The sequence below is a fragment of the Dryobates pubescens genome, chromosome 17 (genome assembly GCF_014839835.1).
Source record: "Dryobates pubescens isolate bDryPub1 chromosome 17, bDryPub1.pri, whole genome shotgun sequence".
NCBI classification, from domain to species: domain Eukaryota; kingdom Metazoa; phylum Chordata; class Aves; order Piciformes; family Picidae; genus Dryobates; species Dryobates pubescens.
Window position 1 is genome coordinate 15,718,778 of NC_071628.1, and position 27,853 is coordinate 15,746,630.

General features: G+C 38.0%; 1 protein-coding gene across 7 annotated transcripts in view; it reads left to right on the forward strand.

Moving 5' to 3' along the window:
- TCF12 (transcription factor 12) overlaps window positions 1-27,853 on the forward strand; it is a 170,835-nt gene that overhangs the window by 95,643 nt on the left and 47,339 nt on the right. For all 7 annotated transcript variants that reach the window (XM_054168947.1, XM_054168949.1, XM_054168944.1 and 4 more), the window contains exons 7-9: window positions 627-691; window positions 20,627-20,762; window positions 23,810-23,862. In XM_054168947.1, coding sequence (XP_054024922.1) covers window positions 627-691; window positions 20,627-20,762; window positions 23,810-23,862 — 254 coding nt within the window. The remainder of the gene's footprint in view (window positions 1-626; window positions 692-20,626; window positions 20,763-23,809; window positions 23,863-27,853) is intronic.

Consider the following 27,853-nt stretch of genomic DNA (forward strand, 5'->3'; position numbering starts at 1 on the left):
TGGAGAAGAGTCTTGTTTGCTTTCTTCACCATCTGTATTGCTTGACTTTTGCACCCGACTGGAATGTACGTGAAATGAAAGAGTTCTAAGGCTCTAAGAGTGTGAAGAGCTGAAGAATTCAGCCATTAGAGGCTGGTGTGGGCTTTCTTGTTGTTCTGAATTGAAGTTTTTATTAGCTTCCTCTGGGTTTATTGGTTTTATTTTACTGCTTAATCTATTCATCACCTCACATGATACCAGTTACGTGTTTTATTCATGTAGGACTGAAAAATGTCTAAGAATGTTTCTACCTTTGCTCATTGATAATGGAAGTGAAGCTGGACCTATGCTCTTTTTAATTAAACTTACTGATAAGGATCTTTTATAACAGTAAAAAATTGCAGTAGTTCTTTTTTACTGATGGGTTATGTGAAAAATGGAGTTAGGTAAGTGTGTCATCTAATGAAGCAGTGCTGTGAGTGCATTAAATGCGGGTGTATGAAAGCCTAATTTTATGTATGCAACTTAAATTTTGTAAATTTACTGTGGTGTGAACAGATATTCTGAACTGCATACATAAGGACAACTGATGCAAATAAATAGCAGGTTTTTAAAAGAACCTAATTTCAGATGTCTTTCTTTTATAGGAAAAACATCAGATAGAGGTCCATTTCCGTTGTATGGTAGAGATACGGGGTTACCAGGCTGTCAAGTAAGTATAATGGCAATGGAAAGTAAATGGAATAATTTGAACTAAAACTTAGTTTAAGTTACTTGAATGTGTTAGGCAAGTTACTTGAATGTGTTAGGCTACCAAGCAGAGTAAAAAAAAATGGGTTCTACGATTTGTAGAATACATTTTCTGCATTATATGTGGTCAAGTTGCCTTGCATCCACTTAGGGGAGATACTTCTGCTATGTGCAAGAGTGTTCCATGAGTATGAATTCCTCTTTTCAGTAAAAGGGCTGTTGTTACTAGTCTGAACATTGAATGATGTGCTTCAGCTGTGTGTATTGCAACTTTCTACAGATAATCATGAGATGAATTTTCTTATCCTTTGCCGTTACTTGTTCCTCTCCCTAAGGCTGCAGACAGAATTATAGACCAGTACTTATTGCACATCATGATTAGTCTGTGATAATCAGATTTTTCAAATAATTTGTAAAAAAAAATATTACCAGTAATTACTGAATACAGTTCATTAGTCAACTTACTTCAGGAGGAGATTATGTACATTTTTAAAGGAAAACAGTTACTAGGCTTTCAATTTTTAACAATTATCCAGGTTATCCAGTTTAATGATGTATTATTTTGGGGTTTTGATGTGTTCTTTAGTGAAAGAAAACTTGATCTCTAAATCTTTGTTTTAGAATGAAGATTTCTTTTTCCTTTTTATTATTTTTTTTTTCCTCCTAAAAAGCCACATGAAGAATACTCTATTGATTATAGTTTAAAAATCTATTTTGGATGTTCAGGAAGTTTGAATGTTTAAAAACTGTAATTTGCATTTTATGATTCTCAGTATTTGTTGACAGATTTAATAACTAATACACTATGGTTTTAATTCCAGTAAGTGTATTTGCTGTGTTGTTTTCTCAGAGGAATGCATTCAAATTTCACTGCAAATAGACTTTTTCCTTTTAACTGATGTTTTCAGGAGGATAAAACTTAGGATAGCAGTTTGACAACTTGATTTTGAGTCTTTTAACTATTAGTTTGGGAAATGTGAACAGGCAGCACCATGTGGCAATGCCATTCTAACATTGCTTCCCCTGTTAAGAAAGGTTCATTCTTAGAGCCTTTGCTACTACTCTGCAACACAGATGTGAAGGACAAAGACCTATTTGTAACTGTATAGGTGAGCTTTCGGTAACATTCTCGCAGAAAGCAGGATACCTCTGTAAGTTGAGGTTATGGGCTTCATGTTATTGCCAGTTGAGACAGTACAACAGTGTATTAATGTTATTACTGTTGTTCAAATAACTCTGTATGTATTGTCTTTAAATATAATAACTTAAATTTGACATTAGTTTGTAAGCAAGTTAATTTCCATATTACTCTGTGGTTAAGTTAATATTGTGTATAGGAAAATGAGTTCGTGTTAACTTTGCATAAAGTTCTGTTTTGTTTGTGGTAATGAGTGTAACTTCTGTTGTTTCACTACTCATTGAAGAAAATGCTTTTGTATTTGTCCTTTATATCTAGTACTATTTTTATGTGTAACAGTTTTAAATACATATTTACTCCTTTGATTCCACTCCTATAGTTTCTTCCTTCTTAGACATGCATTCTTAGTATACAGGAAAAATGGTATTTTAGGTAAACCTGGTTTGTTTTTCTGTTCAGAAAATTAGAAGAGTCAACTTTCAATTAAATTTTAATTCAGTTTAAATTTATGTGGATAGTTAAGAGTTTGTACTTTAATTTGGCCTTAAATCTGACAGTGTTTGAAGTCGTTTGCTAATTTGGAACATGGTGTGATTTCAGAACAATATTTTTCTTTATATAGATATTTCATAAATTCATGGCAGTGCTTGAAATACATCTGTCATTGTAGTTAAAGAGTTTGAAAGCTATCATGGAAAAGGTCAGAACTGATCCTGAGAGATCATTTTGAGAATCCAAATGAAGAATCAGCCTTGTTATCCCTGACAGACACTAATATAGTCAGTCTTTATAAACCTCAGGAGATGAAGCGAGACTGCATGACCACAGTGTACTTTGTTTTCCAATACTTGAACATTCTTACTCTTAAAAAGTTTTCCTGATGCCTTATCTAAATACCCTTGCAATTAAAGTATCCAGCTCTTAGAGACAGTGGATTTGGAGAAGAATCTATACTCTTTTAAGTCTGTAGACGCTGCAAATACACTAGGTGATTAAGATGATAGAGAGTCCTTAGAAAAGATAAAACATAAATGGAGTTAATTTTTACATTTGGTGTGTGCAGAATATAATGCAGAATATGTAACAGGCATTATCTCTGTCTGAAATATTGGTAGAAAAGCTTATATTCTGCTCTAGATGTTATCCAGTGGTTCATAACCCTGGAGAATTCCGATTCTTTAAGCCAGGTAAAATACCTCATCAAAGGCCATACTATTATGGCAAAAAGACATCTCCTGGATCTTTCTACAGTACTGGTGGGGGTTTTTTGCTGTGTGCTATTTACCTTTTCATAACAAGTATCCAATATTCGATAATTGTTTGATGGTGTTCTGTGATGTCCCACTGCCTTCTTATGGTAATGCTGGCCAGCTTATCATCTCTCAGCCTGTATTTCTTAGTTTGCAGGTTTCTTATGCACAAATTATTTGTGTTTTAACACATTGATTTTTACCTTCTCGAAATTTGTGAGTACGCTTCTGAATTTCAGACTTGCACTGCACTTCAAAATCCTTCTGGGTTATTTGCTTTGTAAATTTAGTAAATGCTGTCTTCGTTTTTCATCCAAATCACTAATTAAGAAGTGGAATGATGTCCAAAACAGATGCCTGCAAAGGCTCAGTGAATACATTCATCCAGTATTGATCATGAGCTTCTAGCTACTGTTTCTTAAAACATTTGTACTCTATATTCAGCAGTAGTTTCAGTTGTCCTTGGTTCCTTCATTCACCTGTGAGATGTGAAAAGCTTTATTAAAACATCTCTTAAACTGTCTCAGTTTTGCATAGTTGATTCCAGCTTCAAGACATTTTCAGTCTATTTCTTCCAATATTCTTCCCAAAAAATGAAATTTAAATTGGTGAGGAATTACAAGTTACTGCTTTTGTTCCTCCCTGAAACAAACCAACCAACCAACCCCATTATTTTTCAATCTTCACACTCCCTCTGAACCATGAGTGTTCTAAGGCAGTGGTTAGGGTTTCAAAAGCAAGTCTTCTGAGTGTCTTTTAAGGAATGTATGAATTGAAAATACCTCACTGCTCCTAATACTCTCTAACCTGTTCTTCTCTTACCAAAGTTCTTTCCATGTCATCAGTGTGAGTGATATTAATAACCTAGTGTGGATGTGTGATAAGTTTTAATTTTTACAAAACTCCTGTTAAGTTTACAGAGGTCTGGAATGAAAATTTTCAAGACTGCTGTAAACTGAAGTTTAAGCCTCTTGTTTCTCACCCTTCACTGAAAATAAACAGTGTATGGACTGTTAGCTACTGTTGGCTTTTCAGTTAAGAATGTTGGAGCTTGTGTGATTGATTTCTCATTGTAGCTTAACAACCTAAGAGACTTAAATATAAGAAACATAATTCGGGTATAGCATTTAGTCATAGGAGTGTACATACGGCTAATTCAGGAATATTTTTATCAAACATGAAGTGGGTACTTTCAGGTTTTATTTCCATCAGGTGTTTTAAGGAAGGCAAAAAGGAACACTCTAGCGTATAGCACTTGCACTGGGCCTGTTCATACAAGTAACAGACTTGACAAAGCAGTTGCATTTTTCTTGATCTGTGGGGTTTTGTATGGTTTAGTGTTTGTAAGGTTAATGGTGTATGTTTGTGTGTTATGTTAAAACTTGTGTTTTTCTAGTGTTTTGCCATCAAATTCTGAACTGCCTTCCTTTTCTGGCTTTATTTGTACTGCACAATCTTTCTCCTCCTGACAGGTCTTCACCTTTCCAACTGACTTTTTATTCTCTCCAATGATTCATAGAATGTATAGGCTCCATGTGGGTGGGTGAGATGAGATATCAAGGCTTATGCAGAGTTGGTTTAGATGAATGAGAAAAAAAATTACTTGGACAAGGAATTGAAAGCTTTTAGAAGAAATGTAAAAACTGTTTTGCTGTCTGAATGAAATGCAGTGCTGCGTGGCTAGACACAATGTCTCTGTGTCTTCAAATTGTAGGTGAGGGGGGGTGTTTGATTTTTGGAGAATCTCACCATTCCTATTGTCTGTGTAATTGCAAGTTTGGGAAGGGCATGTTTTTCACAAATGATAAATTTTGTATAGATTAAGTTTTCAGAAAGCTGCTTGTAATAAAGAGGGTTTTCCTTACATTTCTGTAATGTAGCACTCAGAACTGTAGCTTAAGTAAAAGAAACAAGATTAGACTTCTGATATTGAATGTGACTCCCATTTCCAATACTATCAAAAAGGTTCCCAGCTGTCACTGCACATTGCTTTGACAAGTTTGAGCTCTATGAAAGCCAGGAATCTGTGCTATTTTCAAAGTGAAATTGAGATAAATGTGCAGTACAGGTGTAGTGGTTAGACTAATAGTTTCTGTGGGTCTTCACAGAAGGTGGCTTTATCCCCATGAGCCTGTAAGTGCCCTGGATAATAGGTGAAGAGGAGAATCTTCCTTAAGCCTAACGGTGTCTGTTCTCATGGGCTTGTAAAAGTTTCTCTTCCCACACTGGCATCACTAGGCTGAAGATAGTAAATCATTTGTGACTATCCCCTTAATGTTCTGTATTTATTTTAAACAATTATGCATGAAAAAATGTCTTTTTTTTTAACACATGGAGATAACAAATTTACCCTCCCCTCATAACAATTTCAAGTCCACATGCTATTCCGTCTTCCAGAAAGAAGAAAAAATTGAGGAAGGAAGGAGCTAAGGAGAGGGTTCTGGTCAGCCTGATCTAGTTGAGGATGTCCCTGTTTGGGTGTAGAGGGGTTGGACTAGATAACCTTTGGAAGTCCCTTCCAACCCGGACATTCTTTGATTGTATTTACTAAATACATTTTGCTTAGTCTATGTGAAGTGATACAAAATACATGCAACTGCATATATATAACTCTATATAGTACAGGATGTATGTATGCTACTACATATTTGATACAGTATGAAATATATCGTGCTATATACCGTATGAAGAATTTCTATGGTACTGTGTGCTGTATGTGTTATATTTAGTACTGGCAGATGAATTTTTAACTCATTCCTGTTGCTATTACATATTTTTTATGCATATTGGCAATAGATAAGGCTGTTTCAGTATCTTTATTTTTCAGGTGAAGAAAAAAAAAAAAAAACAACCAAAAAAGCAAACAAGCAAACAAACAACACCACCACCACCTCCCAAAAAAACCCCACAATAGAAAGCTAGTCCATCAATGTTTCCAGTAATATTGCTACAGCTTTTTCCCTTCAGTAGCCGTCAGCTCTGCTGTTCCTGTGAAGCTAATGTGAGGTGACTCATTTAGCAGTGTATTACTGCATCATTGCTACATGATGTAAGGCACATCAGGCATCATTATTAAATTAGCCTGAATTTTGCAGTACGACAGTAACATTTAATGTACATTAGCACCATACTTAGTGCTCCATATGGGAATAAACTTCAAGTAAACATATTAAGACTTAATTTCAGGCAACTTTTCAGGATCTACTGATTTCTTCTTTATCAGAAAAAAAACCCTACATGCTTCACTGGAATATTAAGACAGATGTATTGGTCTTTGTGCATCTTCAGAGCATGATTTGTGTTTCTTCCATTACTTTAAATGTATGCTGTTTCTTGGGTACTACCTTGGAGAAAAAAATAAGCTGGCTTCTTACTGTTTAAGTGGAACAAACTCATTCATCTTCTGCCTTTGCTATCATTCAACATAGGAACATTCACCTCACTGGACACCAGTCAAAAAGCTAGATTTGTGTATGCCTGAGTCATTTGTGCTGGAAAATAGCTACAGTATAGGAACTAATAAAAATTAGTGGCCCTTCTTTGTTTATTGACTTAAGAAAATTTTCCTCACAATTTAATTTGGAACTTTAAAGGCATGCTTCATTCCTGTCTGCAAATTTAGCAATATTTTAAGAAATAAATTTGCAAGCATGAAAATCTTTATTAGCTGTTACACCCTGCACAGACCAAAATTTTGGTTCATTTTTGTGCAAAAAAACAAAATGTTTTAAGTCACTTCTTAAAAAATACTGTAAGAACTTCAAAATAAACTGAAAGATGCCTTCAGCACAAATTTCTTGGACAATTTAACAGATGATCACTTTGGCAAAAGAAATGTTTGCAAGTGTACGTTTCTTTGCTTTTGCATAGTCATTATTTGTCTCTTCAAATTCAAAAAAGCAATTGGAGCAGAATACAAATTGAATGAACAGTTCTGCAGTGCCGGGGAAAGAGCACACTCTCTGTAACAGCTATCTCACAGGTTGGAGAAGTGTAATAAGGGTAGAAGTCCAGAAGTTTGAGCTGTCTAAGGAGAACATAAAAGCATGCTCATACTGTGCACAGGACAAAATGGCAACTCTTTTGTTACTGGTGAGCAGTATGCAAGCAAGGTGGGAAACAAGTATCCACAGTAGCATGGCGATTCTGTAGACACCAGCTTGCTGCATAGAGACAAATTAACAGAACCAACTTTAGAAGCAAGAACTTGAGAGAGTATTTTTAATACATTCATAAACTATGTAACTCTAAGATGTGCATCTAGTAAAGCATCAGGTAACAAACACCTGGAAGAATAAGCATACAGGCAACAATGTGAATGTTAGGAAGCAATAGTGTGTTAAAATGTATGTGGGAATCAGAGTGACATTTATTCACAAACTCATAAAGCAAAGAACAGTATGAAAAATGTAACTTGAAATACAGGTTTTGTAGGAATGAAACACTTGAAAGTGGCAAGAGTGCAAGAAATGAGTGATTTTTTTGAATGGCTTGATAAGGTAGGGTTTTAGTGGTATCTGACAGCTGAGATGTTGCTTGAAATTAGAAGAAAAAGGTATCACATCACGTTTTAAAACACAGTTGTTCTTTAAATGTGTGTGAAGGCTTCTGGACTGATCTTTCTCAATCTGCCAGTGTAGCCCCTAAGTAGCAGAATGGAAGCATCTCTCTGCAGTTGCTGCTGGGATGTTTTGCTAAGTTTTAACAATGAATTAATACAAGGGCCATTGTGCTAGACTAATACTGATGTGCTTTGCTGTGGTGTTATCTGTAAAACAGCACTAAGTGTGAGTTGTCTAGTTGGAAGGTGGAAGAAGTAATGGACAACTGTGTAAAACAAATAAATACATAGGCTATTCCATTGTTGGCTCAGTGGGTACTTGATAGTTTCTTCTTTGATGTATGTCTGAAGTTTACTTACGGAAGCCCTCTCACACACATTTGGAGTTCTGCAGTGTTTATTTCTTCCTGTAGAAATTCTCTTCATGACCTGAAGCTCTTTTTTTTTTTTTTTTTTTTCTTTTTTGTTGAGGATGTGGCATCTGATCCTATGATGTTGTGTTTCTGAAAAGATTAAAAAAAAAAGGGGGGGGGTGTGAGAAACTAATGAAAGGCTTTAAATGAGTAGAAAAAATTATAACTTACCTCAGGAATGACTTGAAATAAACTTATTTAGACCACACCTAAGTGGACAGTGGAAGTAGTAGTGTGGTAAAATGGATGCTGGAGAATGTTAGACTAAGCCTTGTAGCTAGTTTGTCTCTTCAGACTTTAAATTTTATTTTATTTTAAACTAAGGGTATTATCTTTATAATAATTTATATATATAATATACATTTCAGTGTAATTGTGTACAATAAAGCAAAATATGCACTTTAAATGTGCTAATTATAGAAAAGCATGGATGCTACCAGAAGGTCTACTATTTTGTAATTTTAAAAGACATGGTAGACTTTACTTAGGTACTAATAAAGGATGTCAGATTGCATCTGTTATGGACCCACAAGGTTAGGCATTTTATTTCTTTCCCCTCCTCTGCCCTCCCTACCCCCCAATGTATCAGTTAAAAAGAAAAAAGAAATTTCCTCCTGCTTATTGTTGGCATTTTATTTGTGGCCCCAGGCATCCTGATCTAGTTGGAGGTGTCCCTGCTCACTGCAAGGCAGTTGGACAAGACGACCTTTGAGGGTCCCTTCCAACCCAATGCACACTTGAATCAGTGATGCTTTAGACAGATCTTCACAGTGAAGCAGAAAAATACATGATATTCTGGACCCTTCTTATCTGTGAGGCCTTAGAATAAACAGTGGCACTTTGCTTCCTCACATAGGCTTAGAAATAGTATAGAGAATGTAATGTCTATTTAAATCTAAGTAATACTGAGTTGTGGAAATATGGGGGGGGGGGGGAAAACAACCAGAGAGAGGCTTGTGGGGTTTCTAATACCAGTGTAACTGTAAAGCTGACAAACTGATTTTATTTTGTAAATTTTCACTTTCTTTTTAATCTCCTCTGACACCTTTGATACAAGGTGTCTTCTCAAAGCAGATTTTTACAGCTGAGCTATCTATCTCTGAGAAACATGGCTTCTGAAGGAAAGGCTGACACAATGTTAACTGAAGCAGCAATGATGAATTCTGCCACCTGATACCGTTTTAAAAGGCTGTGGTGGGGAGAGGCATGTCTTGTTTAAGGGCAGATGGCATGTTCAACTTCCTATTTGCTTCATTTTACTTCTCAGGTAAAACCAAGCGATATTAACTTTCTCTTGGTTATGATTTGCTACAAGTGAATTATTTACTGTGTTATTGGGGAAAATACCTCCTGCCTCTCAGCAGATAAGGAGCCTGTATATCTTTTTCAGAAGGCGCACATATTGGGCACAGGCTAGATGGTTTTTTCCAGAGCTGGAGGTGACCACCTGCAGTTAAGTGGGTAAGACATCCCCTGAAATAAAGCAGGTAGTATTTGCTAGGAATTAAGAGTTCAGGGAGGGATGCTATTTCTGCCAGGGGAACAGGTTCACAAGAAATCAGTTTGAATATCTTAAGTAGGCAAACTATTACTTCTTTTTGCATTTCTTTCTCACACTTTCTAGGACTGGCAAGATTTTTTTGCCTCTCCTTTCAGTTCTTGGTTGTATTTGATTGTGCTTAAGGTAATAAATATCCTGTAAATGAATGAATATATATATATTCATTTATCTATATGTATTTCATATACATATATAAATCTTCTGCATAAGGAAGTAAAAAGCATGTTACACCATGAAGTGCAGACAGAATTTCTTTGTCAGTTACTGTTTGTCTACAACTAATCTTACTGCCTCAGAACTGGATGCTTCTCAATTGCAAATTTATTGTAATATTGAAGGATGGGGGGAAAGATGAGATTGGTTCTCCTAGCCATACCTGTCTGTTTGAATGAGTTAGATTGTCCTTTGGATTTTATTCCTTTTGCCTATAACTACTGTACTATGTTGAGTCCCAGTTACCTTTCCTTCTTACTTCAGGGAGATGAAGACCTTTTCCAGACTTTCCATCTGCACATTTTACTCATCTCAAGATGAATACAGACCTTGAGTAGAATTGGGAAGAGGGAGATAAAAGTGGTGTAAGCAACCTGTTACTTAGCATAGGCTAGGAGAGACGGCAGCTTGAGCAGATAGTCTGTGGACGGAAAGAAGCACAAGACAAATTTACCATTTTGATTCCTCTTACATGGAGCTAAGCCATCAACTTGCATTGGTTTCAGCTGTGTTGTGTGCTTTTCAGTCTGTGCTCCTGGTGGCACTGATCTATAAAAAGCAGAGGAAAAAAGTATAATATTTATTAAGGAGAAGGGATTGTATCTTAAGATATTTACTGGGCTTGTTTGTACATTTATTAGTACCATAGTCTTGGACTTAGCTTTCATCTGGTCATATGGGTCCTCCATGTTACGTTTAGAATACATAGAATAAACCAGGTTGGAAGAGACCTTCAAGATCATCGCGTCCAACCCATCAACCAATCCAACACCGCCCAAACAACTAACCCACGGCACCAAGCACCATTAGCCATTAGCCATTGTCTGGTTTCTATATTAATGGTAGTTTTGGTACCTTCCATTATGTTATGCATTTTCTGACTGGATGATTAGAGCAAGTGAAATTTTTCCTTTGGTTATGTGGGAGAGGAGTTGCACAGCTTCCCCATACTGTGTACATGAAACATTCTCCTAATGGTCTGAAATCTTTTGAAATAATTTTGCTGAAGATGCAGAGAGAAACAGATGCAAGGATAGTTTGAGCTTTATAATGTCCTTCATAGTCTGATTTCTGTAAATAAGATTCAGCATAAAATCTTTTATTATAATGTTAACTTCTCACACTGGAAAAGCAGGAAGGCTGGTACCAAAAAAATTATGAAGCAGATGAATAACTCTTCAGCTGCTTCTCTTCCGACATTTTGTAGTTCTCCACAAACCTTATGCTTTTGTTATGATCACAGTAAGGAAGCTGTTCAAATTACTGTTTTCATGATGTAGCAAAAACATTCAAAGGCAAAGGGAGGGGAGCCTGACCTGTAATCACAATGCTTAGTAATGCCTTCCTAGAATTCACTCAGCAACGCAAAAATACCTTGCCTGGGGGAATGAGCAAAGACAAGCTGAGCCAGCATAACCTTGGGGACTGGACACCAATATCAGCAGGGTGATGCTTTTAGAAGCAGACAGGATTTGTAGTCTTGCCAGTATGCAGTATCAGTGTATGGAAGCCATTATTGCAAGAGAGAGATTGAAGGGACTCACTCAAAATACTTGTACTAGTCAGGTTACTTTAAAACCATTTCCTTCCTTTTTCATTTAATCTTTAATCCTCCCATTACTGGAAAAAAAAAAAGTATGGAATTCTGACTAAACTTCTTCCTTCTCCCACTCTGTCTCAGTATATTTGCACATAAACTGAGTTATCCGTGGTAGAAGATCTTGCTTCAGTACACATGTTGAATAAGTAGCTCATGTTGATCTGGTGAAGCTTTGGTGAAAAAGAGAATATATTGATACTTTGATATTCTTTAATATTAACATTAATTGGGAAGCCAGTAAAACTAAATGTCTGTTATTTTGTTTACAATGCTGCATCACTTCAGTATTTAGTACCCTAGGTAGCTGTTTTTTACTCCAGTGAGCTAGATTAGCCTGATTACACTGGCAGGATGCAGTTGATGGATGACTGTCATTATCTTCTCAAACCTGCGTGATACTTTAGGTATAGGAGATGATAATTAAATTTTCAAGAGACTACACTGAGATTATAAGATCTGAGGGTTTTTTTTTTTAAATGAGGAATATGCTTGCAATTATCAGCATGTTGTTAGAGGATCCTCTCCCAAGACGTTCTATTAGCAACCCCTGATTTCTCTTAAACTGATCAAGAAAAAATGTTCCAAGTTATCATATAACACTTTAGATGTTGTTTTTGTTTTTAATTCCTGATGTTTTCCTTCTCCCGAAACAAACCAAAAATATATCCGATCAAATCTATTGGTAATGGCTTGAAGATGTACAGGTTAGCACAATATATTTAATGAAACCTTGTTTGAGACAAAACACTAGAGAGGATCATAATTAATGCCTCATTTTCTGCCAGTTGCTATTGATTACTCATTCAGGGCTCCTTTGTTCTCAAAATGGTAACACCGTATTTCACATTACTATTTGATGACATTCTCAGGATGAGATTCTTTAACAACATGCTGATAATTGCAAACATATCTCTGGAATTTAAATTTAAAATGAATTTACGTCATATGTCAGTGGTTTGTTTGGTTGGGGGTTTTTTTTTCAAATTTCAGTTCCTATTTTGGGGTGCATATTCATTACAATTTCCAGAGTGGAGACTTCAGGAAAGTAAAAGTCAACACTCTGTAACTTGGTCATTTTATTTTTTTGCTTAAATGGCATAATGTGAAACTCAGGTGATCTTTCTGCAGCCCAAACATCTGTACTGAACTAGTCTCTCACAGAGCAATTATTTTTCCAATGTTGTGCTCTGCTTTCTTCTGGAATCGCAGTAGCAATATACACAACTTAGCTGGGGGATTTTGCAAGTTTAGCAGAGTTTGGCTTTCTCCGTTTTGTTAGGTTCTTTTAAATAGCTCATGCAAATTGCCAGGTTTATCTGTGAGGCAAGATGTGAAATATTGAGACATTCTATACATGCTTTTAAGTCATCCAAATGGCTCACTGAATAAAAGCGCATGCACGCGAAACTCTTGCTCTACCCAGTGCAGCATTTCAGGTTTACAGCAAGGCAAGGGATGTGCTTTTAACACTTTTGTTTTCCTGCTTTAAATAGGGACAGCTGACTGCTGGGACTCCAAGCATAAACTTTAAAAGGAAGCTAATGCAGAAAAAAGAAAATCCAGTTGATGAGTTTACTGGGGGGAGGGATAGGGGAGCTGTTGTGGTTTCAAAATCTATAGTTTGCAGTTGGTGAGTTGCAGCTCTCATTTCACTGCCAAAGCAGCCTGCCTTATTATGCCACTACAATGGCCCTGTCATAATCAGTTGCATATAATGGGCTAATGCTTCTATTCGCAACCGTATTATTCTTTTGATAGGAAATAATGAATAATGTAAAGGCACACAGTTTTATTTGGATTAAAATACTGCATAGTTTGGCTATGGCTGCACTAGAAAAATCTGAATTTGTCAAAGTGTGTGCTAATACATGTGCATTTTTTTTTTAAGTATGAACAAGATTTAGACCCAGAAGCACAAGACTAACAGTCCAGAACAAATTTTTGAAAAGTTAAAGCCTTATATGATAGTGTGGTGTATGGAGTGTGTTTATTAAAAGTGTTTGTGTGTTCTGCAGGATAGCTTAGCTTTCCTATCTATCTGTAGCCTAGATGCTAGAAATCTTCAAGGAATATTGCATAAGGACATCGGTAAGGCCTTTACTTGTCCACATTTTATATTGAAGTACGAAAATCAAAGTAGTGTTTACCAACATCTTAGAATTCTGCTGGCCAATGTCCTAGAAGTTCATTGAAGGCAGGGCAGTATTTTGGCATCAAATTGTATCTTTGGGGCTCTACAGATTTACAGAATTGGGCTGGAGAAAAGAAAACTTCTGAAGTAGCCAAATGCTTTCTTATGTTTATGCTCAAGTTCTTTGAAAGAACCAATTGAAAACATTTTAAAATATGTTGAGTAAGGAGGGTTGTTTTTTTTTATCTCAGGCATATACCATTTTGATATAAGCATATTATTTTGTTAGTTTGAATGGAAGCTAACTTTGTGTGCATGTAAGTGCAGCTGCAATACAAAGTTACTTGTTTTCTGTGACAAAGGTGCATAAATGCACCCCCTCATCCCACCATATGTAGATAAGATTCTTTTCCTCCCACCTCATCCTTGCAGTGTTTGAATAGATGGCTCCCTTGCATTTAATTTTTATAAGAACAATTTTTTTAAAAAAGAACCCCTTTAAAGCATTTGTCTGGATAGTGGCCCTTGTAAAAGCCTTGATTTTTTTGGATCAGACCATGGTGGGCCCTGAGGCTGTCAAAACTGTTTCTCATTTTTTTCATGAAAAGGCTAAATTTGAAAAGCAGTCATGTTTACCTCTTTTTCCCTGTTGTCTTTGAAATCAGGTTTGCTGTGTTCTTAGTTGAACATAACAAAAGCCTTTTCCTTTTTTTTTTTAATTCTTTGTGTATTCTTTTTTTGTGTGTGAGGTTGGTTATGGAACACCTATTCCTTAGGGAATGTATTGCTTTAAATACATTCTTGTTTGTCTTGGGGCTTGAATATGCTGTATAAAATCCAACGAGGCAAATTTTTAAGGGTGATGCCTGTTTATTTATAAGGGTAATGCAGACAGGACTTGGCAGTGTTCGGGAGAATAACCAGTCATTGATTATTCTTTAGTAATTGGATCCGTGCTTGGCAGATGAGGTTCGGAGGGAGCGTGAACATTCTCTGTGGAGAATGCTGCGCACTACGATGTAAGCGATCTGCCTCTGTGCAGGGACCTTGGGCACTTAGGAGAAGCTTGGTGCTGATAATACAAAGCTGTTTTGCTATCCTCAGTGGTATTTTTGTATTCCTTTCTTTATCAGATGCCCTTAGGAAAGGATCAGTCCTAATCAATATTGCTTCTCAATTGGTTCAGACAGGCAGAAAAATCAATAAGCTGAACTAATGACATCTATTTTTATTTTATTTTGCAAGACTGAGGAATGATTATAAAACTTTAAACAGATGCTTCATTTGATTGTGGGTATTGTAAAATAGGGTTATGGGGTTTTCCCCCATTTAAAAAACAAAACCCAACAATAAAAAAACCTTGAACCAACAATACAATATAGATCAGGAAACTTCTTTTGAGTATGTTGTGTAGCTTGAGATTCACTGAGTATGTGTAATATAACCTGTACGCTTGATGTTGTTGTAGTAGCCATGCTGCTTTGAAATTCAGGGTCTGGTGAAAATGTCAAGAACTGCAGTACTTAGGACAAAAGCAAGATTAGCAAATGTTGTGAGGTGAAGGTTGAAGGTTAAGTCTGGAAAAAAGATAGACACATGCCTTTTGGAATGACTTGGCAGAAATGAAGAGTGTTTTCTGGATTTTTGGTTATTTTTTGTTGTCTTCCTTTCCCTCCCCCTTACTGAATAGAAGAACAGAGGAACTAAGAATCCTCCCACCCGTTTCTTTGGGGGCGTCTTTATGCATCCCCTTGCATTTACAGAATCAGTGCCAATGATCAGGAGGAGATGCTGGCAGGGAATAAGGAGGGTTGTCTTCTATGTGAACGGAACATAGTTCCTAACTGTGCTTCACAGCTGCTTTGAGCAAGCAGGGGATAGACTAGATGACTTCCAGAGGCCTCTGCCAGCCCCAGTGGTTCTGGGATTTTGTGAGTGACCTTGCTTTAGCTACTTGAAATGACAGCTATCACAATATTTCCTCCCCTTCCCCATGGACTATGTAAAGAAATATTCCTTCAGTCTGAGTACTCTTGGGGTGAGGGTCAGGTCTTGAGCTAAGTGTAGAACTGGTCTCATTTCTTCTTTTGGGTGGTGTTTGGAGGAAATGCTTTTCACAAGATGTTGCCCAGGTGTCCTGCAGAGTGTTCACCACTAAGTCTAATAAATGTTTAGGCAAGCATCTTTACTAAATTCAGGCTTGAACTATGTGAGCCAGCTATCCTGATAATCGTGTTTTCTGCAAAACAAACTCTTGCTTGTCAAAGTCAGAATTACTGAAACAGTCCACATGCAGAATGCCCCCTCCCGATTTCTTCCGTATCCTTTAAAGGTCACCTTGCTCCTTGTAAGGGATCTCATGTTGAGTTGCATGTTAACAATTCTGATTTTAAGATGAGTTTATTGTAAGAATAAGAATGAAGAAATTAAGTTATGGGAAAACTTTTGTTATGCTTTAACATTTGAAATCATCATTCACTTTGTTCTTCAGACTGTGACAGACTTGTGAGAAATAGTTAACACTTCTGGACCATCCTGTAGTTTGAAACAGGATGACTTTTTCACATCCCACTCTTCAATTAAAATAGAAGATTTTCATGCTCAAATTAGTCATCAGACAAGTAAAAGACAGACATTTCAGTAGAGATTTGATGCCAACCCATTTATCTAGAAAAATGCATTCAAGGTTATTGTTTTTTTTATGGTCTATAATTTTATATGAATTCTGGATTTTCTGCTAATTCTAGTGCATTGCAAGTTAGAAGGGATTTGGTGTCTTACTGAGAACCCTGTGAGTTAACTTCACCTTTCAGAAGTCAGCACACCAAAAGAACCAGCTTTTAAATGATATCATGCAATCCAAACCCCGTATTTGCTTATGAATGAGGGTGTTCGGGCCTCAGAAGAAAATGTGGGGAGGCTAGGAACAATGGCCTCTGAGTTCAGGTGGGCTGCTCTTAGCCTAGAAGGCAACAGCAGTAGAGCAGATCCTACCATGATGCAGTCTGCAGGCCTGCTTGTTTAACAGCCTTTCAAATCCACATGTGCGTGTGGGACTTTGTTGTTGAGAGCAGTTTGAGGAGGGGAGGAAGGTTGGCTTGGGAGCAGTGGGACTGAAGGAGAAACTTCAGAATAGAATAGCATTAACCAGGTTTGAAAAGACTTCGAGATCATCAAGTCCAATCCATCACCCAATACCATCCAATCAACTAAACCATGGCACCAAGTGCCTCATCCAGTCTCCTCTTAAACAACTCCAGTGATGGTGACTCCAGCACCTCCCTGGGCAGCCCATTCCAATGGCCAATCTCTCTTTCTGAGAAGAATTTCTTCCTAACGTCCAGCCTAAACCTCCCCTGGTGCATCTTGAGACTGTGTCCTCTTGTTCTGGTGCTGGTTGCCTGGGAGAAGAGACCAACCCCCACCTGGCTACAACCTCCTTTCAGGTAGTTGTAGAGAGCAATAAGGTCTCTTCTGAGCCTCCTCTTCTCCAGGCTAAGCAACCCCAGCTCCCTCAGCCTCTTCTCATAGAGCTTGTGCTCAAAACCTCTCACCAGCTTTGTTGCGTTCTCTGGACACGTTCCAGCAACTCAACATCTTTCCTAAACAGAGGGGCCCTAAACTGGACACAGTACTCAAGGTGTGGCCTGACCAGTGCTGAATATAGGGGCAGAATGACTTCCTGCTCCTGCTGGCCACACTGTACCTGATACAGGCCAGAATGCCATTGGCCTTCCTGGCCACCTGGGCACACTGCAGGCTCACATTCAGCCTACTATCAACCAGGGCCCCCAGGTCCCTTTCTGCCTGGCTGCTCTCCAAGCACTCTGTCCCCAGCCTGTAGCACTGCATGGGAGTTTTGTGGCCAGTGTGCAGAACCCAGCACTTAGATGCGTTAAATCTCATGCCGTTGGACTCTGCCCATCTGTCCAGCCTGTCAAGGTCCCTCTGCAGAGTCCTCCTGCTTTCTAACAGATCAACATCTGCCCCCAGCTTGGTGTCATCTGCAAATTTACTGATGATGGACTCAATCCCCTTGCCCAGATCATTAATAAAGATGTTGAACAGGATGGGGCCCAGCACTGATCCCTGGGGGAGACCACTAGTGACTGGCTGCCATCTGGATGTGGCACCATTCACCACCACTCTCTGGGCTTGACCCTCCAGCCAGTTCCTAACCCATCACAGAGTGCTGCTGTCCAAGCCATGAGCTGACAGCTTGGTCAGGAGTTTGTGTAGGGGACGGTATCAAAGGCCTTGCTGAAGTCTAGCTAGACTACATCCACAGCCTGCCCCACATCCACCAGGTGGGTCACCTGGTTATAGAAGGAGATCAGGTTGGTCAGACAGGACCTGCCATTCCTAAATCCATGCTGGCTGGGCCTGATCCCTTGGCCATCCTGTAAGTGCTGTGTGATTGCACTCAAGATGACCTGTTCCATAATCTTGCTTGGCACTGAGGTCAGGCTGACAGGTCTGTAATTCCCTGGTTCCTACTTCTGGCCCTCCTTGTGGATGGGCACCACGTTGGTCAGCTTCCAATCATGTGGGACCTCTCTGATGAGCCAGGACTTTTGGAAAATGATGGAGAGTGGCTTGGTGAGCTCATCTGCCAGCTCTCTCAGCACCCTAGGATGGATCCCATTCGGTCCCATGGACTTGTGGGGATCCAAGCGGCTGAGCAGGTCTCTACTTCCTCCTGGATTACAGGGGAACTATACTACTCCCTGACTCCATCAGCCAGCTCAGGAGGTCAGTTGTCTGGAAGACAACCTATCTTGCTATAAAAAAATTGAGTCAAAGAAGGTGTTAAGTACCTCTGCCTTTTCCTCATCTCTAGTTACAATATTCCCCTCCTTGTCCATTAAGGAGTGGAGGTTGTCCTTGCCCCTCCTCTTGCCATTGCTATATTTGTAGAAGGATTTTTTGTTGTCCTTCACAGCAGTGGCCAGTCTAAGCTCTAAATGGGCTTTTGCCTCTCTAATTTTTTTCCTACATGACCTAGCAACATCCTTAAACATTCCATGGGTTACCTCACCTTCCTTCCAAAGGTGATACACCCTCTTTTTTCCCCTTAATTCCTTCAGAAGCTCATTGCCCATCCAGGCTGGCCGTCTGCCCCGGTGGCTCATCTTCCGGCACACTGGCACAGCCTCTTCCTGTGCCTTCAAGAATTCTTTCTTGAAATAGGTCCAGCCCTCCTGGAACCCTTTGTCTTTAAGAGCTGTTTCCCAAGGTACCTTCTAAGTTACTTCCTTAAGTAATCTGAAGTTTGCCCTCCAGAAGTCCAGAGTGGAGGTTTTGTTGCTGCCCCTCTTAGCTTGACTGCATATTGAGAACTCAATTATTTCATGGTCGCTGGACCCCAGACAGCCTCCAACCACCACATCTCCCACCAGCTCTTCTCTGTTTGTAAACAGAAGGTCAAGCAAAGCCTAACCCCTGGTAGGCTCACACAGCAGCTGTGATAAGAAGCTATCCTCCATACATTCTTAAGAACCTTCTAGACTGCCTCCTCTCTGCTGTGTTAAGTTCCCAGCAGGTATCTGTCAGGTTAAAATTGTCCATAAGAACAAGGTCTGGTGATCTTGAGACAGCCTCTAGCAGCCTGTAGAATAATTCATCAACCTCTTCATCGTGGTTGGGTGGTCTATAACAGACTCCAACCAGGATGTCAGCCTTGTTGGCCTTCCCTCTAATTCTCACCCACAGGCACTCAACCTGATCATCCATAATCTCCAGTTCTATGGCATCTAGAGCCTCCCTGATGTACAGGGCCAGCCCTTCACCCCTTCTCCCTTGCCTGCCTCTCCTGAAGAGCCTGTAGCCACGGATTACAGTGCTCCAGTTGTGTGAGTCTTTAACTAGGTGGCACTTCAGATTTGTTTTGGTATAAATATATCAGTAGATGCTGTCTTGGCATCATCAGACATCTGAAATGCTAGTGCCATTTGAATGTAGGCAAAACATAACTCTTGCCCTGCCATCCAACAGCTGTGCCTCACCTCCTTTGCCCCCTGGGAAGACTGCAGTATATAATGACCAAGTATGAAGAAATCAAATCACTGCCTTCTGAAGGCTGCTGATACCATGGTGACTTTAAAACACTGTCTGATTTTTGCAAGTATTAAAAGCAAAGTGTCCTTAGTGGTATGGAACACAGAATGGATGCTGCTGTATGAAGAAAGCTGTATGCAAATGCCAGGAGTGAAGCAGCAGTGTTTGCAGTTTTACTGCCTGGTAGTGTCATGTTTTCTGTACAAACTTTGGGGGGCTTCACTGAAAGTCTGGGGATTTTCAGACTAAAAGAAGGTTCAGTGTAGCATCAACCATGGAAAATTACATTCTTATAAATCACCAATGTTCATTTCAGTTTTACAGAAGAAATCCATGCAGTGTGAGACCAAACAATATATAATTTACTTGTTAAGTGTTTAGAATGTTTTCATACTTACTGCATGGAAAGGGAACAAGAAGGATAGGGCTCAACTTTGTTGTTGGTTTGAAGTTTTTTTAATGTCATGATCTCTGTGTTCTGTGCACTAATCTCATGTTCTCTCCTTTGTGTATGATTTTTTACAATTATTCCATATCTTTATGGATGTAGTAAGTCTGAATTTCTAAGTATGTGCTAAAACCTAACATCATGTTATAAACTCCTAGTTTTTCATCAATTTCGCTTATGTTGTGTAATAGAAGAGGTGTTATGTTGCAAACTAAACAAAGTATTATGTCTTTTATTTAGAGTTTAGGCATGAATTGATTCTTTCAGATGTTTTAAACTGAAATGGTCATGTTTGTTTCAAGGCTCACAGCCAAACTTGCTCTGTTTCTGAATTCTGTTGCTATGTATTCTCTGAATACTAATTTTTTAAGTCAGCTTTTTTATTTTGCCTTGAAGACCTTCACTAAAAGCCCAGTAAATTCTTTAAAATGCCAAGAGCGGTATGTGTGGTTAATAGCTTCTTAGCCTGGTATATTAATAGCCAAGTTGTGACAACAGTTAATTTTACTTTTCTCTGTTTTGCAGTCTAGTCTGCTTCGGTCTGATATGGGGCTTGGAAGTCCAGGTCAGCTGTCCTCCTCTGGAAAACCTGGAACACCCTACTATCCATTTTCCAGTACAAATCAACGCAGAAGACCGCTTCATGACTCACCAGCTCTTGGTGAGTAATATGGACAGCTTTTAAAACTTTTGTTCATGATTCATTTCTGCAGACCTTTTCTTTGACAGCTTGTTTTATATATGCTGGAGTTTGCTCTGGGAGGAATTCAGGCAAAGTGCTATATCAGAGATAAACTCGAATTATGAAGATTTTCTTTGAGATGCTAGTTCGAATTCAACACTGGTCAGTATTGCTCATAAAACAAACAAACCCCAATAAAACCCATAATTGCAAAAGCAATAATGACAGATGGGTAGGAGCTGATGACCAGCTGAGTGCCCTTAACCCATGCCATCATTAACTCCTGGAAATGCCTGACCTTGAGGTCATTACCATTATTTAGCAGGGGAAAGACACAAAAGGGAAACAATTATCCTTTTATATGCTAAAAGTAACTTTATTCTGGACAATATATAGTTCATTGTAATTGGTTCAACATGCCTTTAAAGTTTGTAGTAATTGGAGCTAGTAGTTTATTCTGAAATCAAACTATCTTGCAAAATATGCAGGCAGAAACTTGCTTAAAAATTGTTACAATCATATGACAGTATTAATATTTTCTTCTGCATATGCTTAGAGACAAATGGAAATTCTGTACTTGGTCATATTGGTAATATTTCATAGCTCTAAAGAATTTTTTATTGAATTAAGGAGTCTTGAGTGAGCCAGCCAGCTCCTCTGTCATTTCTGCTGTAAGATGATCACAAATAATAGGGTGTGCAAGTGGAAAAAAATTCTTTTTGGTATGAAAAGAGAGTCTGTAACGTGATACTCTGGTTTAAAAGCTACCATATTTTGATGTTAGCATATTATGTCGTTGGGATTGCTGTAGCTATATGCTTGGGTTTTTAATGCCTCTCATTGTCTATAGTACTTCTATTCCATAATAAAACCTTAGTTGTTGAAACCATATAACTGAAACCATATTTTAGCCAAAATAACATTTCAGCAAATGCAAATTGTTTCTTGAAGTAACTTAAGTATGAACTAGAACTGCAAACTCCTTGGGCATTAAAATAGTCCTCAGCATGCTTGAAATTGTTTTTTTACATCTTTAATTATAAATATGTAACTTTGGAACTTTACCTTTAGATGTGTATTTTTATGCATGTAGGTGTTTTTAAACGCTGGTTTTGTATAACTTTTTAACCTGTTGTCAAGACAACCGCTGTTTAATCTGGGGTTGTCTTTATTTAAAAATAGATTTGTAAGTATTCATGTTCCTCAGAATGAGAATCAAACAGCAGTTCTTCAGATCTGTTTCAGAAAAGGAACAGTCTCATGCAAGTTCAGTAAAATTGTTTGCCACTTGGAAGCATGTTTGAAATTTGATAGAAAAGAGATGGAGTTTGTTATTCTAAGTTTTAGTCCCCATTGAATTGGTTATAGTGAGAAACCATTAATACTGGTAACAGTAACCTGCACTGGGTTTGAGTAATGGGGACAGTTAGAGAGTGACATTGGTTGCTGGACAGAGAGTGATACTGATGTGGGCAGAAGGGTATGAAGAAATTATACCTAAGCAAGACTGTCTGATTTCTGCTATTTACTTGAATATATGATGAAGTTAATTTCTTCTGAAATTAACTGCACAGTTTGATAAGTTCCACGTATTGTTAAATTAAACAAAATTAAGTGAAGTGTGGTGTTTTCAGAGCATGACTCCTTTTTCCTTGTAAGTAAAGCTCAGTTGGTATAAACCCATTCAGATGGGTAACAACATGATACTCCTCTTTCTGTCATTGCCGAATCTGGGGGACCATAACCTGGGACATGTCAGGTGGTAGTTACAAATTTATGGAAATGTTTTTTTCAGAAGTGACAGGAAAAGGGAGTGCACTCTTATGTCAAGTCTTGTTTCCAATGACAAGAAAAAAGTATGTCTGAATTTTTTTATTTTTCTTTTTTCCCATGGACTGATTAAATGTTACAGAGCTGCTTCCTGAGAATTTAAAGCAAAGGCAAAATATAGACATGTAATCTCCAAGAAGGAGTAGCCTGACCAGGTCTTTAATAAACTTTAAAAATTGGACATTAAAGATCATTGAAACCAAGCAGTGTTTCCTTCTGAGCGCAGTGTTAAATATCTTTTCTGGTAGTCCTTTTATTTTCTTTTGAACATGCCCAATGGGAACAATCATAGTAAAGATATTCAGCAGATATTGTCACCATATCTCACTTTTTTTCTTGCCCTATAATAAAACAGTGGTTAAATATTCTAAGTGAGAAAAACAAAACCAGGAATTCTGTATTTTAATTGGAGACTCAGTTGGTCAGCTGTAGAACTGGTAATCCAGGCAGATACTTGTCTTTGGAACATCATTTAACTTTTAGTTTGCATTTATACTATTCAGATTAATTGTGTTAGTGACTGAGTAAACTGCTTCAGGTTTTTGATTTAGTTAGTAAAATTGCTGGGTTCTTTTGTGATGTGACAGTTAGTGGAAGGAGGAGACAGGTATCCTACTTCCAACTTTACTATTAGGTGCAAATTTGAGCTGTATGGCTTATATTACTTAAAAGTAATTAGCTCATTAGATTTGCTATCTATTTACAATCTTGGTATGGTCTAAAAGCTATAGAAATTTAGATCACATGAGTATTTTTAGAGTATAAATCATACTTTTAACATGCCATAAATTCTTGGGTTTATAGTTCTGTCTTTACTCTGAAGTGCAGGAAGAAAAAGCTTTTCTTCCACTAATCAGTCCCATTTTCCTCCTTTATATATCTCAAAATGTGTTTCTTACTAAGTGTATATAAGGGCATCAGTGCACCCCATCAGTTTTAGTGTTCCTAGGAATAACTGCTTTCCTCATGGAAAGAACTGAAAGTAATCAAGTAGCAAAGCTTTATTTTGGAGAACAACATCAGTATGTTATATTCTTGTATTGATGTGAAAGACAAGTTTCATTGGCACATGAGAAAAAATTCATGACATGGAGAAATAATAAATCCATTGTGGAAACAAAAAAGCTGTGTAGCCCAGCTGTTTCTTCCTTTATTCCTGTAGATATTTGATGAAATATTGTTTTTTCTATGTACAGATCCTCTACAGACAAAGAAAGTAAGAAAGGTGCCCCCTGGTTTGCCTTCTTCTGTAAGTACTAAATTTTTTATTTATAGTAAACAAATTGGGTTAAATTGCACTCTATTTACCTGACATACATACAAATGTCCTAACTTTAGCACCAGGAAGGCTTATCCGCTGGACATGAACAGCTAGGCTAGGTAATTGGGAGTGGTTCTGGAGGACTAAGTACATATTTTATGTGGAATTTTTAGATTTCATAGCAGTGATTTGTAGCTTGCTCATATGCTCCTACCCACTTGTCCCTGTCATTTGAATTCCTCTCTTGGGAAGAGAGCTGGGCCAGGAGCTGTCAAAGAAGATCTCCTGTACAGGTCTTTTGATGTTTAATTAGTCATTATGTTGCTGAACAGGAGGACAGACAGAGATTAATAGCTGAGAATCTTAGAAATTTACATTTGTAATAATCCCAGTGGAGCTGAAGACATTAAGATTCGGAGGACATGTACAGCTCAGCTTGCCTCAGTAGGACTGAGGTTATTAATATGCATAAATCACTGAGTCAGATGTTCATTGTGAAGCCCTGGTGGATTTTAAAGCCTTCATTAAGCCTTTCCTAACTTCAGCCTAGCATCAGGAATGCTTTCAAGCAACTAGTTTGTTGATCCCTCTTTGCTTGAAAATTTATCCTTCGAGAATAAAGGGCTTTGATGAAAAAGGTTGGAAGGGTTTTGGTGGAAAAATCATTAATGGCTGTGATAATCTAATGCTATAGGGGTGTTTGGTGGTATTAAATATGCTTTATTCTTAAAAGGAAGAAAATTGTTTGTAAATGAATCTGCATTTAAAAATCCACGTAAAGTGAAAAATCCCCAGTGAAGTGAAGGACAGAATTCTTTTTTTTCCCCCGGCTCAGAACAGACAGGAGGGGAGGGGGAAGCCCCGCTGCCTTGCCGGGTACATCTCTTTGTTGTGGAAATGGCTGTTGGGCTTTTATTTGGCAGTGCTTAACACACGGGCGCAGGTGCACTTGGCTGAGTCATAACTCAGAGCCGGATGGGCTGAATGGAACATTCTGCACAGGCAGCAGCAATACAGTGGGAGCAAAATGGGTCTGAGCTTTCTATTCTGTATTGAGTCTGAAGGACGGATGGTGTCTTCTAGTCCTTGCATCTCCCGTTCTCTCCTCCCTCTCTTCCCTTTCTCCCTCCCCCTGCTTGCAGTGATATATACAGAAACTGGGATCTGAAATCTTATTTTAACCATACTTCCAGATGGAGCCGCGATAGTGTAGACAGCCTGGGGCAGCTGTGCTCTGAACCTGCAGCCTACCTGGAAGCCAGGATTGCAGCTGCAGGCACTCTTAGGAGCTTTTGCTTGCATAAGCATTTGGGCCCCACTAGAGGCTGAATAGCTGCTTGATAAACAAAATGAACACAATGCCTCAAATCATTATTCCCGAGGCCAGGAATATTCTTCTTCTTCCTTCCCCCCCCTCCCCGTTTTTTTGGTTTTTTGTTGTTTGTTGTGGGGTTTTTTTTCCTTCCCCTCCCCTCCCTGCAGCAGCAGCAGCTAAAAATAGTTTGGCAATTTACATTTTAACAGTTGCTTGTTATGTAGGGTGGCTTTACAGTCTAGCAGATGATTTCTGCTAGATTAACAAAAATATATTTAAAATGTCAGAGAAGCTAAAACACATAGCAGTGCAATTTTCACATAATTTATTACTGTAATTCAAGGCGAGTAATAAAGCTTACATTCCATGCTTAGTATTTAGTAGCGTCAGCCAGGTAAAGAGATCATTTTTGCAAATGAAACATTTCTCTCACTTGGATTTTAAGCAGCAGTGTTTTTCAAACGGTTTTCATTTCATTCTTGTTCTGAGAGAAGAGTGGAGACAACAAAATGCTGATAAATCTTATTCGCATCAACATTTTACCAATCTGCACAATAAAGTGCAGTTACTGTGAATAATCAGTGATTGTGGTGCTGCAGGTTTCTCTGTATTGCAGTGCCGAATAGAGCCTGGAAGTAAACTGACACATCTTAAAGTGAGGGGAGGGGGAAAAAAAAAAGTGACATAAGCTATGTTGTGGAAGATGGCACAAAACTGAGTTTCACTAAGCATCATAGGAAATTTGAGTAGATAATTCTGTAAGTTGTTTTAAAGAAGTCAGAATGTATTGTGTGAAAGATAAAAATTGATTTAGCAAATAGGCAGCAAAGAGAAGTTTAATTATAATATGGAAAGTGACAAGGAAGATGATACTTGATGTTATATATGTTTGGGGGGAAGGCTCCTTTGGTATTTAAATTGTGTTTCTAAAATCTTTTCCGCAATGTTTTTGTGTTAGTGTAGGGCTACCGTGGCCACAGATGCTCAGCAGTAATTTAATTTCCTAGTTAACTGTAATTTAACAACAGGGTTTTTGTTGTTTTTTTTTTTTTTTAAATCTTTATTTCTTGGATTTGTAAAATATTCGCTGAAATCACTAGCCTTGAGTTTTATGCTACTTCATATGTTCTTATCTGGACTTAATATAGTTCCAGAGAAAAGTGCTAATTGTTTAGTTCCTTTCTAGAATGGAACTCAATCTGAACTTGTCCTTTCACTGTTAAAATGAAATGCACCAGGCAAACGCGTTTTTAAGTTTTCCCCTCCTAAGTTGCTAGGTGGTGAGTCATTACCCAAAACATTTTGAATGCAAGCATTTATGTTAAACTACAACTGCTAAATTTAAAGCCTTACTGCGAGGATAGAAACTAAAAAATCTGTAGTTTTTTTCTCATGTTAGCTTAAGCCAGGCTTGAGGGAAGACAAAGATTATGATGCGCTGTTTATATTGTAGTGGGGGGTAGGAGTTAACTGTAACTAAGCCAAGAAACTAACAACATGTCACTAATTGATGGGGCTAAGATAGGAAGAGCAGAGTGTCAGGCTTTTCAAAGAGCTGCTCAGTCTGCAGAGGGAAAAGAAAGAAGAGTAAGGCTTACTTGGAAACACACTGGGAGATTGCCATCTAATTTTGGAGAGGCTATGAGCAGGAACATACTATTTACATATGTGGTCAGAAAATATTTCAAACTAGTATTTATGATTAATACCATAATTGGTAGCTACTGTGAGGCTGTAATTCTAAGGAAAGGTGCAAATACAGTTCATCATACTTTTGCCATTTAAATAGTCTCATGCCAGAGAAATAGCCTGAAATACATTAGTGTTTTGATGATTTTATTTTGTTGTTGTTACAGTAAATCATCTGTGACGCACAGGCACAAATGTCTGATTATTTTCTGGGTAGTGTGATTTCTAATTATTTTTGGTATTTTAGACTTCACACAGGACCTGAGATTATCAGTTAATATGAAACTTTAGGCTGCTGCTTACTCACTTGGCAAGTTGTTACTATGTGTTTTTCTAAAACCAGACGTCTTGTAAATTCAAACTCTTGTTTTTCAATATATTCAAGACAATTTATATCTAGATTTTTAGGGGTTCACCCTGTATAGTGTGCATATAGTCGATGGGTACTAAGTTATCAAGAGATTTCTTTATGAAGCAAAGCTGGAGAAAACTTGATTTACATGTAAGAAACTTCTCTTTTGGTGTCATGCTAGTCTTATAAGACCAAGCCTGAGAAATATATTTTAAGATGTGTCTCATAAAGATACCAGAAGAAAAATAATAGATCCTACCCTCTTTTGTGCTCCCTCCTTCCTTCATCCTTCCTGCAGGTGAGTGGAAATGGTGGAGTGGAAAACGATTCAGTCTTCTGAATATTTATCTGAAACCAGTGTTTTGAGCCTTTAATGTTTAGATTGTATTAAAAATAATAACATCTGCCAAGCGGAGTGGACTTTCTTTAGAGAATTATCCTCAATGTGTATTGAAGTAGCCTGGTGTAAAGCAATACCCTTTTATCAAGTCCATGGCTCTGAATAAAAACTTTGGAGTGTCCTGTGTAGCTACTTTATGTGATGCTTAAGTTCTGTAATGTTTTTTAACTGGCCTTCTAGTGGGACTTTTTTTTTTTCGGGGGGGGGGGGGCTAAGGATTGTT